The sequence below is a fragment of the Pyxicephalus adspersus genome, chromosome 10 (assembly GCF_032062135.1).
Source record: "Pyxicephalus adspersus chromosome 10, UCB_Pads_2.0, whole genome shotgun sequence".
NCBI lineage: Eukaryota > Metazoa > Chordata > Amphibia > Anura > Pyxicephalidae > Pyxicephalus > Pyxicephalus adspersus.
In genome coordinates, this window is record NC_092867.1 from 27901514 (window position 1) to 27921035 (window position 19522).

At 34.5% G+C, this 19522-nt stretch overlaps 1 protein-coding gene across 3 annotated transcripts in view; it reads right to left on the reverse strand.

Moving 5' to 3' along the window:
- Positions 1–19522, reverse strand: part of LOC140338838 (protocadherin-15-like) — a 548986-nt gene that overhangs the window by 147574 nt on the left and 381890 nt on the right. For all 3 annotated transcript variants that reach the window (XM_072423159.1, XM_072423158.1, XM_072423157.1), the window contains one exon: positions 16465–16689. In XM_072423159.1, coding sequence (XP_072279260.1) covers positions 16465–16689 — 225 coding nt within the window. The remainder of the gene's footprint in view (positions 1–16464; positions 16690–19522) is intronic.

Here is a 19522-nt window from a genome sequence, read left to right on the forward strand (position 1 = left end):
TACTTTGTAGCTACTCTTGTAAGTTTAAACTCCTGATCTATTTTTTCTCACCCAGCATATTCATTTACCACATATGTATAATTAAAGCTAATAATCCTTTTAGGGTTATGTTGATATAATATTTATTTTTATATATTTTATATTATATTTTTGATATAATATGCAGAAATAAAGGGGACTTAATTGGCACATGTATAAAATCAAATAACAAAAACTTTTTTATTTACAAAATATTAAAACACCAATAAAAAATTATGCCATTTGTCTTAACATGCACGGCACGATCTGAACATCAATATTGCTCATAGATTGGCCCATAGTATATCAAATGACTTTACAGCTAACAGTATAGCATCTCACAACATTAGAGGGTGTCTCAACGCGTTTCACGGTCAATGCCGCTTCATCAGGGTAATAACGTTGAGAGATAATTTCTCATAGCATATATTATACATTACAGTATCTTGTCATCTTCATTCTAATGTATATAGGGCCTCAAAGCAAACCAAGAGCTCATGATGAGGGTAAGTGCAAACTGATAGGCGATGCCAGAGAGGAATTCCTGTATAGATGTAGATGAATTGCCACTTCAAAAATGAAGAGATAGACCACAGGTCCCAGCTCTAATAGCTCCTGCCGTCAGCCTCTAAGCAGGTGATCAACTCATCATACCAATTTCAATAACTTTTAGTGTTAAAGCACTAGTTTACAGTGGTTTGTGAACCCCTTAAAACTTTCTATATTTTTAAATAGACATTATCTGATTTTTAGTCCTAAAAATTGATGAAGAAAACATAATTAAACAAATGAAACAAAATTATTATATTTGTGCTGTTATAAATTATTCAATAACATATCTGCTTGTGGCAAAAGTAAGTGAATCATGCTCTCAGTATTAGATGTGACCCCCCTTGTTCAGTAACAACTCTAACTAAACATTTGCAGTTAACTGCACATCAAATAGATTTTAGCCCATTCCTTCATACAGAACAGCTTCAGCTCTTGGATGTTGGTGAGTTTCCTCAAATGAATTGCTTACATTAGGTCTTTCAATAAAATTTCAATTAGATTATGGACTTTGTCTTGGCCATTCCAGAACATGTCACAACCCATAAACTGTACTACTGGTGACTGTTAACATATGCAGCAACATCGCTAAGCATTCCTAATAAATAATAAAAATTGTATTTATTACTATATCAATTAAATCTGTAAATATATCCTGGTATAGACTGATAGAATTGAACTAGCAGTTAAAGCAGCTTCAAAACCATCAGCTAGTGCTCCTGCCAAAGGCTGACAGCGAACTTCAGCAAGTCACCATCTGCTGTTGGATATTCTTTTTAGCCATTGTTTCTGTCACCTGTAAACATGTCATTGATTTAGCCATACAAGATTTACATCTTTGCAGACTTTTTTTTCTTTTAACATAATTTTGCATTATTAATGTGTATAGGGAATTAGATATACAGCCTGATTATAACAGATTCTGATGATAACGATTGAAATGATATGTCAAGAACTATTAACATGATGAAGGACGTTTTGAACAAATCAACACTTCATCTCGCCTACAGCTGGATCTCAGTATCAAGTATGTTTTACTTAAGCTAAAGTTTAATTTGCATTTGAATTTTGGGAATTACATCTTTGGTTGGGTCAACACTTCCAAATATGTACTTCAGTACCAATTCCTTTGAATGTAATAAAATTCCAGGGGCAACAACTTTGCTTTTATCAGCATTCACTGTCAGGTAATAAAGCCAGAAACAGTTTAAAGTGAAAGGGTCAATAGTTGTACATTCAATTATAGGCTGCAAGTTTGTTATACTTAATAAGAAACTAAACTCAAAAACTGCCAAAACAAAAAAATACACTTTCCTTCAATCCTGCAGTGCAGTCGATCGGTCCGGAGGTCTCTTCCATCGGGTCCCGTGTTGTCCCGGTATCCGTCTTTAGGCCGGCAATCCAGGTGCCGCCATCTTCTCTTCTACTTCTGGGTTCTTCTGGCTACGTCACCCGACCCAGGCGCAAGATCAGGTGAGGTAGTTGGAAAACAAAAATTGCTTATCTCACTGCCAATGTGTGAGATTGGCTTTTTTTTCTGCTTTTGACGAAAGGGCTCCTTCTGCACATGTCCGAGGTGCACACAAGAGCCTCCCAGGATGTGTGGCGTAGGTATCCCGGGAGGCTTTGTGCTCCCATTCATTCAAATAGCAGGGGGTGCTGCATTTTTTTTTTTTTTAAAAAGGGTGTTGCACTTAAAAAAGAAACAAACACACATTTTTACTTAGCATAAAAGGGTTGACTACCCTTTATTTTTTATTATTATTATTAAACAGGATTTATATAGCGCCAACATATTACGCAGCGCTGTACATTAAATAGGGGTTGCAAATGACGGACTGGTACAGACAGTGATACAGGAGGAGAAGACTCTGCCCCGAAGAGCTTACAATCTAGTAGGTTGAATGAGAGATATGTAATGGTGGGAAGTAGTGATGGTTTCAAAAGACAGAAGAAGATGGGTAGCCAAGTTTGAAAAAATGGGTTTTGAGTGCTCTTTTAAATGAGCAGAAAGTAGGAGCAAGCCGAATAGGACGAGGAAGACCATTCCAGAGAGTTGGGGCTATGAGTATTAGGGGGTATGAGTGAGGAAGTCATTAGTAGGTCATTGGAAGAGCGGAGAGAGTGGCTGGGGGAGTACTTTTTTACCAGGCCAGAAATGTAAGTGGGACAAAAACTGTGGAGGGATTTGAAGGCAAAGCACAGGAGCTTGAATTTGATTCTAAGGTGAAATGGAAACCAGTGTAGAGATCTGCAAAGAGATGCAGCAGAAGAGGAGCGGTGGGAAGAATGGATGAGTCTTGCTGCAGAGTTCATAATAGATTGTAGATAGATTGTAGAGGAGAGAGTTGGGTTAGTGAAATACCAGAGAGGAGAATGTTACAGTAGTCCAGACGAGAGATGATAAGAGCATGTACAAGGAGTTTGGTGGTCTCGGGACAGGTAGGGGCGAATTTTGGAGATGTTGCGTAGCCGAAAGTGACAGGACCTGGAAATGTTCCGAATATTGGGGGTAAATGACAGGGCAGAGTCAAAGGCGACACCAAGACAACGTGCCTGAGGGGAGGGCTGAATAACAGTGTTGTTAACAGTTAGATATATGTCAGGGGGAGATTTGGAGTTTGAGGGGGGGATGATGATGAGTTCTATTTTATCCAGGTTGAGACATCCATGTTTAGGTACGCTTTATTTGAGCTTGCAACTGTATTGTGGTGAGACCTTTAAAAGCTACCTGGAAATTCTTACATTAAATAACAATGTCTTTTTTGAAGGTGAAAGTACAGTTTATTTATATGGTCAATATTAATCATTAAATGTAGTGTTTTGTTTCCAATAGGAAATTTAACCTAGGGTGGGAAAAGGATTAGGTGATCTGACATTTGTCAGCTTTTTTCATGAAACACAATTGATGTCCACATGAAATACCTATACTTCTTCTGATCTACTTCATTTTGTTACGTTTTGTACAGTACACTGCAAGTAAGATTGTTTTTTCATAATAGTGATCAAAACAATTTAAATGGTTTATTGACTGTACTTTTCTGTTATATTTTGAGATACATTTATTTTTTACCATTTACCATTTTCCAAAAAAATTACTAAATTACTAAAATTTCTTTTCCTTCATTTAATACCCTGACATTTTTAAATAACCACATTAGCATGTTGGAGTGTCAACCATTTGTTTTATAATTTTAAAAGCTTACTATTTTGTAATAGCTCATTGTATTTCTTACTAACTACTTTTTTAAGGTGGTAATGTAAGGTTCTCCACAGCATTCACTTAAAAGGATAAGAGTATAACTAGTACACATATTATGCTTGTATCAGTTTTAAATGTAAAAAATAATATTATTATTGATAATAATAGGTGATGCATTAAGTAACTATGTGTCATAGGAGGTCCACTCACCTGTACGTCTAGAAGGTGTGCAATAACATATTTACCTTTAAGGCATTTTTTTTACCTTGTGGGCATAGGCACACAAACCCTAACACATTAGCAAGTGCAAAATTCTAATTATTAGGACACAAGACTTAAGTCAAGGTGCTAGCTGATCTTTATCACATTGTTCCTGGACCTGTTCATGATTATATAGTCCTTCTTCACTGAAGCGTTAACCAAGCTTGGCTCCGATTCTGGCTTTCATAGTTAATCACTTTCTCTTTTCTTCATGTCTGCTTAAAGCTGAAACAAACTATTCACTTATTTCCATCAAATAAAATTACCTAAGGACTTAATGGGAGATCTGTAACCAAAATATGTATTTCTAGGGCGTGGCTTGGGTTTTTTTTCACTTCTACCTGTACTATTAATGTGGAAGTGTCTGACTGATCATCTCTTGATTGATATTTAGATATCAGCTATGCTAGTAAATACCCTCTAATTATGGATGTACTTAGCTACAGCTATTTCTCTATTACGATCTACTGCAAATGCAACTGCTTGGATGCTATGGGCTACTAAATAATAACTCTAGAACTAAATATTTAAATAGGTTAAAAATAGCTTTATATACAATTTAGTGCCAGTAGATAATTTCCTGAAAGCAAATCAACTTGACCTAAATGGATTCCCTAAAGAAGAGGCCACCTTAGTCTGATCAGCATGTCCATTGATAGCACACTTAGAAATACAAAGCTGCAATAATATGAGGCTTTCATAACTTCCTGGAATTCAGCTTTAATAGATTACAAACAATGATTTAATCTGGGCTTTAGAGCCAAAACAATCTATAAATTACAGATTTTACAACATATTACTAGATCTATTGTACTATTTTTAACATGCAAATATTGGGTGAATCTATATTGAGTGAATCTTTTTTTTGGAATGAATAAATGAATGAATATAATCCTTGATTGGAAATTCAATTATAATTCAAGGTCACTAAAGATGTGGATTTTTTAAAATATTTTTTATATATCTTTGTGTAAGTGTTTTCCTGCTCATTAACTGATCTAAGTTATTTTTCTCTTTTTCTTTGTCATTTTTTTGTAATATGTGTACATTTTGAATGCCATTATATTATACACAATTTCATAGAACTCTTAGACATCAGATGTCAAATAAACTGACAGCTGATGGTTCACGTTTGAAAGCATCCAAGGATATCTAAAGACTTTCTGCCTTCAAGTTCCTATCTCTGTTCAGCACATTTCATGTAGTCATCTGTGTCACTCAGGACTATGAAAAGGTTAGAAAAACTGAAGAGCTATTTCAAGTGTTCTGCAACCCAAGCTACTCTAAGTTGCCAGGACTATAAAGTACATTACAGTACTATATCTATATATAAACTGCAGTGTAATGAATGCGCAACTAATTTGCATGTAAAAAATTCACTGATTGAAAAAGGTAAATTGGTATGATTTTTTTCTTTTTCTGCTAATTTTTAATACGTCATTGTAGATGTAATGCTGACCACATGCAATGTAATGTTTTGTATCCTATAGTGCAAAAGTAAATTATAAACTCAATATTCCAATGCAAGCATTAAAGACATACAGTAAACCAGAAAGAAAACTATAGTAAAAAAAGGAATAATAACAACAGCATATATATAATCTGGAAAACTATAGTGTAAAATACAAAGCATATTTAACATCTATTCTTTACTGTATGACTTTATTGGGAATTCTAAATAGTCTACCTTGCCTCTTCTACTGTGTTTTGGATGAACACGAATACATCTGTGTGCTCAGAAGGTGAATAAACTTCGGAAAAGTTGTGATAGATTTGCCATATATTGAAGATAGCCAAATTTAGCTGACAGGCAACCCAGTCTGTTAGAATCAGTGTATCTAAAAGCTGAGCTCCAGGCAAACAGTAAAATACACAGATTCAATCCTTATGTAAGTTGCTCAGTCTGCAAGTTTGTATTTCTGTGTATCCAGTACTTTCACAAGCCATTCCTATCCTGTAAATGGTCAGTGAAAGAAGAAACAGTAGTCTGAAAAGCTCATCTCTCTATCACTATATTTTCTCCAACTATCAATAAGTTCCTTCCACTGTAGCCAGATTGGTCAACCCTTGCTATCCTTTGCTTCTTAAAACCAGAATGAGATTTTATAAATTGCAGTTGGTAATGCAGTTTAGATGAAAGTGGTATATCTCCTTTAGTGCCCATGTGGGCACTACAGTATGTGTGCAGGACAACGTGGACACTGCAGGGTTGGTAATAAGGAATATTAGAGAAGTTTTATGAAAAACTCATGACACTTTATATCATAAATATTCTTATGATTGAAGGTTGGCTGATGAGCACAAAATTGGAGGGATTAAAATAAGACCAAGGGGAAATTGATTTATTTGTTGGAGACAGTGGAACTAAAATTCCCAGTCAGTACTCTATTTAGGTGCATAGTTTTTAATCACCAACTTGTTTCATTCACTTGTTCATAAATGTTGCGTTATAAAAAGTGCTGATGAGGAAAACAAAAAGAAAAAAATTTAAACCTGGTGAAAATTTATTTGATCACCAACTTTTAATGTTTTATGTCGCACTAGTTAATTTGAAGCAGAACTTTGTTCCAACTAAAAATCTCTAATTTACTCTGCTAACCAATTATTTACTTTACTACTAACTTTTTTTGGTAGTTGGCTACAATTTTAAGTGGCTATAAATTATTGGTATGCTAGGGACATAGCCTGTTGCTTTTGATACATAAGTAAGCATTGAAAGCAAACAATGTTGTAAACACCACATGCTGCAAGATGTAATTGTTTAGCAACTAAGCTGCAAATCATTCAAAACATATCTAAATGAACATCACAATGATTTTAAAATGTTACAAATGAGATGTCTGACAACAAACAGGTAGTGACAAAGTGATTCTATCACCAGTCATAGTGCTAGCATAATACATGTGTGTGACATTTCTGAGGCCGGTTGCCATGCAGCAACTGACATGCGTCTCAGAACAGAGAAGATGTAGTTTGGTAGTGACACTGCAAGACATATAACTGTCTACTATGCAGCCTGGTGAAACTCGGAATAACTGCCTCCATCAAAGTATCTAATCATTGTACAATGCTTGGGATCATGTTCTACTTAAACCCTTTTGAATCTAAAATGATCAAGCTGTATGTTTAAACATATTTTAGAAAACTAAATTCTAAATTTTGTTTATTAAAAGTAGTCTGTTTCAAATTAATTAAACAATGCTGTCATCACAAAACAACATGTATTGATAACTGTTGAAATGTTTATTGTTTTTGACAGACCAAAACATTCAGGGTGTTCCAGATCAGCATGCACAGTGAAAATAAAATACTTTTTTGATCTAAATCATATTTAAAAAAAGAGTAAGTTCATTAATTTCATGCTGTGAGACCGCTATCGTGCAGATCAAACAAATTAGCTTTGCAAATTAGCTGATTGATGTCGCTATATGGAAAGTGACAGATAAAAAGGAAAAAAAAAAAAGGTAAGGAGGTTATGTGTTGAGCTCTAGCAGAGAGGATCAGCTAGAATAGTACAGAAAGTATGACAGTGCCCAGGTGTGTACAACTCTACAAGGGCCTGCCTAATAACCCTGAATAAGGAGCAACAAATCAGATCATGCTGGTAAGTCAATGGTACAATGTTTTGAACAGTTTAAAAAGTTGCCTAGTGAATTAAATCCTTTTATGCCAGTGAAAATGAAAATGTGAAAATACTGGTTTACAGGACTGACCATGCATTAATTAACTTTAAGTATTTGTCCTGTGGCCGGTAAAGCTGTAAGTCAACCTGTGTAACAACACCCACACTACCACAACAGAGGAAATCACAAAACATGCTTCCATCATTGCAGTGCCAATAATTTTAATTTATTTGTAGTGGGTTGTGGTGCAAAAAAAGGTTTTGTAGTATGTTGGGGTGAGCGGCCAACCCATTCTGCCTTGCCAGGTATAGTGTCCTTGTTACTTCCTTGAGCTGAACTAATAATTTCCCCATGGCTCATGTAAAAGATAGACATGTTTGCAGTTCAGCCCGAATGACAACCATGGCTACCTTCAAAAGGTACAGTGAAGGATTGTGTGCTCCCAACCTGGGACAGGAAGTGTGTTCGTCTCTGGATTATCAAATAGTAAACAAAAACAAAAAAAAAGCGTAGATGAAACCACCAAGTCTAAGGACCGATCAGCTGCAATATACTGTGTGTGTATATATATATATTTACAGAATATATATATTTTTATTTTTTTACCTACTATTTACTTTTAACACTTGATCCAAAATATATGGTATGTTATAAATACAAATAGCTTACTGAACAAAAGTTTTTAACGATGAGGAATCCTGTACAACAGAGCCCAGAACACACCAGCATTTTTACACAGAAGCTAAATATATTTTTACATATAATGATACATAGCAATTAAGATAATTAATTGGCTGTGATGTCCAGCAGCAGAGTTATTTTATCCTGTTCAGTTTCCACCACTCTATTCTGGTCTAAAGCACAAATTAGTGCTATACGCTAATGCCTTTAACAGTCTCTTGTGCCATTAAAAAGTGATCAGATAGGGAGGCCCAGGAGCCTGCTACAAGGCAGCTAGGCGGGGGCTAACATGACTGTGGGGGGAAGGCCAAGGAGGGTAGGAGATGGTGTGAGGGGGAGGTCAATTGTTAATGGTTATTGATTGGTGAAAAACATAACAATGGGTGGGGAAAGGAAAGGGGATAAAACAGAAGAGGGGGGAAAAGGGGACGGGCAAATTTCAACAAATTGTGTGAGATTCCTGTCCATCCACCCTTGGGGTTGGTGTTTGAATGAAGTTGTGTTGGCAGTGTGAGGTCCTCGTGGGGACATTTTTTGGTAAAAGGTATGGTACATTCTGATGGGTGTGGAGAGCCGAGCCATGTGTGGTATGGGGTATGGGGACTATTACTTGGCTCTGCTCTATTTTTATAAATACCCCAAATAATATTGCAAAAACAGTAGTCAGAAAAATAAATGAACACTACTGTTCAGTGTGTTATGTATACAGTGAAAATGCATAAATTAAAAAAATATGTAAATGTTCAGAAAGGCACAAAATATTTTTTTTCAGGAAGAGTTTATTACTTCAGTGCACCTGGATACATGGATCACATCCAGGATTACCATTAGTTTGCTTCCAACTTTGATATTAGCTGTGCAAGAAATACATTCAAACTGAATGTAGCATATGCAATTGAAACCAATATCAGAGTCCAGGTACATTAAACCTTGTTGCTACTTTTTGGATTCACAGTGTTCATCCAAGAGTGTGGTTGAAATAAAACTTGAATGTCAAGCACTTTCTTAAGATTTTGAAAATGTTTCCAGACAAGAAAAAAATAATTAGGTAAACTATAGGCAGAAAGTTATCAGTTATAAGAACCTTAACTGATATAAAAAAAAAAGCCTACTAGGTACTTCCTGCAGAAAAATCTGCTCCATAGAATGACAGTGGGAGGGCAGTAATGTACATCCTGATCCCTATCCTGCATAGGGTCTTTTTTTGCTTTCTGTCATACCTAATACATTTAAACTTTGAATGCAGGTTTGAATTAGATTTTATTGATAGATTTTATACCAAGCAACAAATAGGGTGTTTTAGCATCAACAGTTTACAAACAAATAGGAATGAGGTAGACAAGAGATGAATAGCAATGTCTAGATAAAAGACTGAAATAAACAAAGTCATTGTAAAAGCTCTTTGCACGAATATTAAGGTATATATATATATATATATATATATATTTTTTTTTTTTTTTTTATTTTGACTAGGGATTAGCGAGAATGCCTCTGACAATCTCACGCGAAATGTTCCAAACTTCCGATGGGTCCACAAACTTTGGGCGTACCGATTTAGCGAATTCCATTGAAGTGCAGGTTCCTAGGCTCCCTGGGCTGTACTTATTGATAGGTGGGAACCTGTGGTCACAGCTGATTGGAGGCACGCAATCTAGTGCCTCTAATCCGCTGTGACTGCAGGCGAACTCCAGATGAACTCCTTAATGAAGTTTCTCTATTGAGAGTTCATCTGAGTTCAGTTCCCACGGTAATCGGGCTGTACTTATCATTGATAAGTCCGCAAGATCGAAATTTAAAATTTTGCTCGCTCATCCCTAATTTTGACTTAAATGTACCTTTAAGACTTTATTAAAATAATGAAAAAAGTTTTAGAGATAATAGATAGAGAAAATTTTAGAGATAAAAAAAACAATTTCCAAGGAAAAGAATGTATGAGTGCTTAAAGCAATTATAGTTTTCCTTCACATTAAAGTCTGTGTTAGATAAAAGACAACCAAAATATAATTAGTGATATTAGCCAGCACGGAATGTTCTCCTTTCAGAATCAAGGGGTCTGATTTAGGCCAAATTCACACTAGCAATATTTTACTGTGCAATTCACCATCCCTGGATGCCTAACATCTAATTCTAGGTGCCTGAGAGCAGTAACACGTGTTAACCACTAGGTTTTTCCAAGCAAATGCCTGTACAATTAGCTGCAAATGCCTAGATAAGGTGTTCCTTATTGTTTGTATTTTAACTGTTTTAAAATGTTCAAACATTCTTTAGGCATTTGCGACACAAATTCAAGTTTATAGAGGCAGCTAAGGCAGCAAAACCTACATGTTGCAAGCAAAAAAAAAAAGCAACAACACTGCCACCTTTTACTGCCTGTCAAATAGGGGGTTAGAAATGGTCTCATTTGGTCCAATTTTAACCATTTTTGCAAAAAGTAGTGAGTAGGAAAAGCAATTGCAAAAATATGTCTGATTAGGCCTTACTAAATGAATTTAGGCTTTTAACGAAACAAGGTATATTGTCACCTTGCAAGGGATAATTCACTTAGCTTAGTGAGTTTAATGATAAATAATAATGCAAAGAATTCAATCACGTGCATGGAATTCTAAGCAGAATATATTTACCAAGCTAAATAAATTCTTGCAAGTGGATTATTTAAAATGCAATGTAAAAAGTTATATTCTGAAAGGAAATAAACCCCAATATCTGAGTTTATTTCATACAGACACTACACATTTTTAACTTCAACATGCCACTAGGAACTTCCCTTAGAAAGACGAAATTATTTTATGTATGTATGTAAATAAATGATTGTTGGGGAGATTTAAAAAAAAAGTCACATCTACTGTGAGGAAAACAGGCATTCATTTTTGGGACAATTTTGGGACACTTTTTTTTTTGGTTTCTTTATGTCGGAAATCACAAGTCCCTCTTTACCCTATTTATATAAATTACCCTATTTATAATAAATTCTTGGCATCACTGAGGTGGTTTGTCATGGTGTAAAAATATATTTTTTCTATTGGCAAGATATCTGCTGCTAGGTAATGAAGTCTATACACTATCAACAAGGAGGTGGGAAATTGCTGTTTGCTGCTTATATACATATATACTCTAATTACTGCAATATGGTTACATACACTTCATTTATCAAGGAAATATATAATGGTGTCAGGGGATTATCAATTAGAAAGAAAAGGATCTGGAAGACAACCCATTAGTTGTGACAACATGATTGAATAATTAATCAAAATATATTGACAATAAAATGACGTCTGTTATTTTACGTAAATATCTTTACAATTGAATCAATTCCCTTTTAATCAGTATTAGGTTTAAAAAGATGACAACCTATAGCTAGGCATATATGCATACATGCATCTTTAAACACTGACAAAAATACATTAATTAAAACCACTAGCTACTAGCACAAATGAAAAAAATGTAATTAACGCTAAAAGTCTTTAGTCAATACTTAGATAAATGAAGATGATATTGTTTTCTTTTTGTCATAATGATAGAACTGTGGGTCCATTAGCCATCATTAAGGACATAAATATTTTTAACTGATGGATATCACAAAGGCACACTGCCTAATTTTTAATGTAATATCTCATTAAGAAACAATGGATTTTGTCATGGATTAGATGAGTTTTCTTTATATTTTCACTAGCAGGCAAATTAAAAAACAATTAATAATCTTTTAGTTTACATTTTTTAAACTTTATTTTTTAAAGTTCTTTATAACTTTCTATACAATTTAGCTATAACATTTTTATATTACTATTTGTTTGGTAGAGATTGACAGGGATTACAGCTGCAAAAACAGGAAAAAAGTGTCCAAAAACTTAAATGAGAGAGGGCTTTTTTTGCTCTGTCACTCTGGGGGCACTGAACCAAATTTCAATCTAGTGGTAGTGCCAAAATTTGTCAGCAGTGGGCAGTTATGACCACACTTCTGTCCTGCATATCTGCCACCAGATGACATAGGCACACAAATATGCATATCATGTCTAACACCAAAAGAGGGGAAAACAAGCACAAAGGTGAGCCACTGCAGACAACTGCTGTAAATTAATTTACTGGCAAAAATAACTGTGAAATCTAGCTACTCATGTTACTAATATGCATTGTGTTTTATACTAGAAAAGTACATTTAGAATTGTTGGCCCTTCAACTAGAATCTAGTTTGTAGATCTGGCAAATTATTTTGTCCTTTCACCAAACTGTACATTTTCATATGCATATAGGTTGTTGCTGATCAGTGGACAATCATGCATTTTGCCTGGATTTATGAACTTTATGGTGATATTCCACGGGTTGAAAAATAAACTCATGTTCAAGTAAAGCCAAACTGATATGAAAAGTGCAAGATTTGCCTGTTTCTAGAATGCACATAACATTCCATTGGGCATTATTGGTGAAAAGACATAATATACGCTAAACCCTAACAGCTGGGAACACAAGGAGAGATTACTGAACTTTTTAAAGCAAGTGAATGCAAAGCTTTTGATTAGTTAATTGATTATTGATTTGCTGTAGAAGATTGTAAATTAACTTCAAAGATGTAATTTTGCATAAGTTTAAGACATCACAAGCCTTTTCCTCAGGCAGACATGAACAACCTGGCAAATATTTTCATGATCAAACAGTCTATTGGTGCTGCTTCTAATCAAATGGAATAACAGGCAAAATTGTAATGCTATTACAGGAAGTCATCAGCCACTTTGATACAGAAAAGGGATTAAAGAGTGCCTTGAAGAAATACGGACAGTTTTTTAAGCACTGTATTTTGACATGTGCAAGCCATTTAAAGCAGACTTTTCGCTTTGTTTTTCAGTTTAGATTTTTGGACCCACAATTTTTATATCATACATGGATTACTTGTGTGTAGAAATGCTCTTCACCTCACCTATCCGCCAATGATGTTAAAACAGGTGTTACATTTGTGACTTAAATCTAAAGAAGGCAAGGAAGCAACACTGTAAACAGTTGATGTGATAGTTAATGACCAAAAACACTATATTTAAAATTGAACCAGTGCCCAGATAATGCACGATTAAGTACAGGGATATTCTATACAAACAGACTCTCTATTTAGAAACATTGCAAAGAAAATCATTTCTAATTTTTTCAATAACTGTTTTTTTTTTAAGACCTTGACAGTCTTCCAGCCCTCTACTGTAATCAGCCAGTTGCTATTCCTAAACTGTTAGAAACCAACTCTACAGCATTTGATGTGATCTTTGAGGATCTTTAAGATTGAATAACTTTCAAAAAAGCAGCTAAGGAGGTACGGCATAGCTTGTTGTAAATTTATTTATTTATTTAGATTAATGTCAATAGTATTAGACTTGGTGTTTCTTACATCTTTTCATTTCAAGGTCCATTTTTATTTATTTTTTTTGTAGTAGAGATTTAACCATTGTTTAATGTCAATTGGTACTAGGTAACTGTGCAATTTGTCTACACCAGGTACTGAAACCTCAAATGAAACAGTTGAATTGAGTAGAATTAAAAAAAAAAAAAAAGATTATCCAATTTAGAAATTATCATACTAGAAAAATTGCCACTTACATGATATAGCTTTTAAACAGTTGTTGAACACTGTGACATAAAGGAATGTAGCTTTTTGTAACTGGAAAACACCAGAAGACGTGTTCAATATAAATTCTTCAACTACTGAGGCCTGGGAAAAAGGTTTGAAAGGCTGTATGTGGCCCAATGACACTAGTTTGGCATGCTTGGTGTGAAATATGAAAACTCTTACAATTCAGTGGAAAAACAGCACGTCATAAATATTTATTTTGCACGCATATTTCTACCACTAATTTCTATATCATAGAATTTTGTTCAGTGTAAAAAAAACGACTCCTTATTATGCAAGCAATAGAAATAGTATAACCGTAGAAGCAGAATAACAAGAATCATAATACCTCGTTATTTTGCATAGCTGCCAATATGGTTTTAAAATTAAATACTGTAATGACAGTCACAGCAACCATATGCTCTACTTATTGGGCAAATGCAAAAATGTTGTACAAATTAATGTCGTGTTGCAATTCAGTAAAGTCAAATATTATAATAAAAAAACTTGAAAATCTATATATTGTACATACCAAAATTGAAGTACATGATTAAACCTATTCTGCATATAATTGTGGTTTTCCTTTTGATTGCATCTTACAGTTTTCTTTTTCTTTCTTTGCAGCTTTCCAGTAGTATTAAAACAATTTCCGAACAAGAAAGCAGCAAGGAGTTAGAACATGGTGTGAGTTCTGTCTCCTGTAAGTCTTGACACTACACGACATTTCCATGTAACTACCGTAATGATGCAATATAATGATACGAAAGTCTGATCTACTGTTCACCTAGGAAAATCTCTGTATCACTTTCCCACATCTAAGAAAAAGAATCATACTTTGCAATTGTTCAGTTCGTGTGAATGCTGAATTATCTGCTGTTGTCTGAACAAAAAAGCATAATAGCTGTGACAATTTAATCCAATTTAATCTGTTGCATTATTTGTATATGCTGTTAAATTTACTTCAATATAAATTTGCTTGTGTGTTCTTTTTTGTTCTAACTTTTTATTCACCATTTATGAATTTTTTGTCTGTAAATTATAAATACTAAACCACACAGGTTTTTCAGCACATTTATACAAGTGCTTTATTTATCTTCATTTTTACCTATTATAATTGTTGTTTACTGCAGAAAAAAAAACACACCCATCATTGCAATTAAGTGAAATTCATTTCAAAGCCCATTTTTTTAATTCTCTTTTTGGATGTAATAGGAAAGATTTAGAATCAGGGTTTAATTGTTGTCTTAGCTAGTACTGATACATACTTATCTTGGCCAGAGGTCATTTCTACAATAGAAAGGGGAAACCTTTCCAAATTAGGGAATAGGCAGCAATAAAACTGTAACAAACCTTAAAAAGATTTTGACTTAAGTTACAGTGAAAAATCTAGACTTGCTAGCAGGAATCTGACGTGTAACCTTTGGTACACGTACTACTGCTGCAAAGACCAAAATTATTACTAATGCACAGTAATTATATAGTGCTCTTTACAAAGCCCATAGCCAAGTCACTAATTTTTCCTCAAAGAAGCTCACAATCTAATGTCCTTATCATAGTCATATGTTAATCTCTAAAACAGTCTAAGGTACATTTTGGGCGGAAGCCAATTAACCTAACTGCATGTTTTTGAAATGTGGACTGAAACCGGAGTACCCCGAGGAAACCCAAGTAAACATAGGGAGAACCTACAAACTCAGATAACGTGCAGATAGTGTGCTGGCCGAGATTTGAACCTGAGACCTAGCGCTGCAAAAGCCAGAGTACTAACCACTAAGCCACGTGCTATTCTACAATATTGTTGTTCATGTCAAAATTATTAAGTATTCACAAGAGCTCATACCAGCACAATGTAACTACAAAAAACAAAACTGCTTGGCCAGTAAGAACCACTCTTCCGCTGGTCATTTAGAGGTTATGGAAACCTGGATGTTGCAACTGACACATACATACATTACTCCCGTCAGCATGCTCACTGGTGCATCATATATTTTTCAATGCTGAGAACGTCAATAGGTCAAAAGCGGGTGACTTGCACCCTACCTAAAATTTAGGAGGGGTTCTGGGTGGCAGTAGGAAAGACTATCTCATGGCATAAATCTTTATTACATAAAAGACACACCTGGTGAAGAAGCAGAGCCATGCTAGAATGTGGCGTAATAATGATGTATGATATAGGAGTAAGGTGTTACATCACAGGCATGTACAGGTACTACAGTGGAAAATACTGTTCCATTGAACATCATGTGCAGCTGTTTTTTGTTTTTTTCCTTATGTAATATTAATGAACAGTTGAAGCGTCTTTATCACTGCCACATGTTGCTATAGGTAGGTCAGAATGTTTGTTATATGGACTTTAGACACCATTTTCTCAGTGACTTTGTACATAATGTTTAGGAGAAAGGGAAGAAAGGGAGCCTAAGTTACCTTACATATGGATGTCTTTATGCTAAATGCTTTTTTTTTTTTTTTTTTGTTGAATTGCAGTAAAGTTTACCAATGTAATTTATTCAGACATCTATACATACATATAAGCTTTTTTTTCTTACCTTTACTCTGACTGTTACAGTAGCAATGCCAGGGGGCATGCTTCCTGCGGCATCAAAAGCCTCAACAAGAAAGACATACACTGCCTCCTTTCCTGTGAATGATTCGAAGTCGAGAGGTTTTAACAAAGATAGCTCTCCTGTAGATGAGTTCATTGTAAACAGCTGCAAAACTTCCTGCGATCGTATACGATATGTAATATTAGCACCAAGATCAGCATCCTTTGCCTGAAACACAATAAACAGATCAATATTAAAATCAAAGCAGACAAAGCTGGTGAATAAAACAGGTTGAAGGGCAAGAATAATTGAACCATAGAAAATATATGTATTGAGTTTCTGGGAAGTCTCCAAAACAGGTTTGAAGGTTTACAGTTGTTTTTCTCTTTGTTATGGGTCATTTTAATGCATTGATCGGTAGAAAATATAAACAGTTCAGCAGATATTTATCTGAAATTTCTGTCACATTCACAGTAAGCTTGCCTTTTGCAATCTCTCAACTTGATTAGAATTGATCTTTAACTGTTGTATTAACTTTGTCACTGTAAAATTCTAAAGAAATTAAGCGGTGTTATTTGAGGCTATAATGTTGGTAAAAGGGTGCTTAGCATTAACATACTATTTGGCCCGATTCACATCTATGCAGCTATGGTAGCACAGCCACATAAATGTGTATTGTGGTGTTCTGGGATCAACTGCCACATGCCAAATGCACAAAAAATCATGACAGCAGTATTTTTTTTACATTTGTGCTGCAGACCCATCAGCTAGGAGAATTGGGCTGCCATTCAGAATGAAAGGCACCAGAGCACCAACGTTTGTTACCATGCTTTTGATGCTATTTAAAATTTCTTGTAAATAGGACTCTGGAAATATAGTATTCTCCCTGAATGCTATCCCTATTAGCCATTTTAAGCTGAACTGACCAATAACCTTTCCTCTCTTGTTTATGACAAAGTAATAAAAACCTAGTTTTTATTACTTTGTCTCTAAAAGGTAATAAAGGTTAGCTTGTCGCCAAGATTGAAGGAAGATAAGGTCTTCTGTACAAGGATCTAGACAGTAATTAGAAATTTTCTACACACTATGAAAAAAAGTTACGGTTTGTTGTGCAACTTGAATTGGCAACTGGTGTATATTAGCAACGTTTGCCAGTGCTCTCCAGCTTCCAAGGTTAAACTATTGATGTTTAAACACAATGTACAAAGTTATTGTAAGCAAACAAGAATGTTTGTAATCATGGTGATTACTCATTATTATTATTATTATTATTATTAATAATAATAAACAGGATTTATATAGCACCAACATATTACGCAGCACTGTACATTAAATAGGGGTTGCAAATGACAGACGAATACAGACAGTGACACAGAAGGAGAGGACACTGCCCCGAAGAGCTTATTGTGAACTAGGTTTGCATTGAACCATTAGTACCTGCTCAATGCTTTTTTTCACCTGGTAATGCTATGTCTAGTCTAGGGTAGCTCTTTTTTGCATACATGGTAAATGATTAAAAGTTTCAACCACTGGTGTACACAAATCTTTTAATGCTAATAACTTGTAAACTCTTTTTAATGATTTTATTCTTTTTAAACTTCTCTGTAGCACTATATTACAAGCAGAGTATATGACAGACTAAAGCATCTTGCCTTTGAGAACAGGTTTATGACTTTGGAAAGTGATTACTGTCTAATCCTACCATATTTACACAACCATAGTACACACAACCCAAGGCGTCATTACCATTGCTATGTATGCAAAACATGCTCTTTTGAATTCACTGATGAATAGTTGCAATGCTACATGCAAAAAAATGTGTTTGGGAACAAAAGTAATAAATATCTCACAAACAACTATTGTTTTTTACTCTGCAATAGTTTTGCACAAAATGAAAAGTTGCAGAAAATAAAGCAATGTGTGACACACAGCTTTTGGTAAAACTCAACTTTGTAATGAAAAATAAAAACATTTTTGTGAATTGTACACATTCATGGTTTAGCATTTCATATTGCAGAGAATATTGATACATAACCTAAAATGCCCTTTCTCAAACTAAATGCTTAGTTGCAGGAATGTAATTCCTATAATGGTAGTGGCTGCTGATTAAAATGCAAAAGTATTTTTTTTTTAATAGAACATAAAAATTACATTTATTGTTTCCTTATTTTATCCTTATTTCATTTCAAATAGAACTTTCTATTAAGAGCTTACGTACATCAAAATATTGCAACATCTCTCCTAGTTTGCATTAGATAATAAATGGTAACAAGATATCAACATATTCAAAAAAGGGGGTCAAAATCTTAATGGAATTGCTTAGCATTACACAATATACGATATGTTAAAAAAATTTCAAAAAAATTGTTTGCTTCTTATGCGTGGAAGAAACGAATCACAAGAACCTGAAATTGTATTAATGTGTGTGACAATGCTACAATATTGGGATTGCCAAATTAGTCAGATTTGACAAGAAAGTGTGTTCTTCCCAAATAAACTGGCTTTGGGGAATGGTGCATGTGGTTTACATTTTTACATGTTGTTATAAAAAATTCCTGAAACTCATTGGTTTTCAGTAAAATTTTCATAAATCAAAAATGAGTGCCTTAACCAAGTCTGGGATGGATGCAGGCATTTCTCAATCCAAAAGCATAAAGTGCCTATAACTTTCCGATTTCTATTCTACATTGTTGATCGAGCAGTCTGTAATTCCTATTATTTCTGGATTTTTAATTGATTATTCCATGCCTTACCCTAAATAGGTTTTCTGTGTGATTGCATTTTGTAACAACCAGTAAATCAGTTGTGTAATGGGGATTGTGGGTGTGGAACACTATTCAGCATTCAACAAGATCAACATTTACAAAAAGAAGGAAACCCCTTCAAGCATATTTCAATGATTAGTACCTTCATTAAAATACAAGATACCTTTAGGTACCTCAAACTGCAAATACTGAAACAGCAGTTTGCGTTTATCTGTGTAACATAGTTTTTATTACCTCTTCATAATGTCAACAGATATCTTATTATTCCACTTCCTGTAATAGGGTGAAAAACTGTT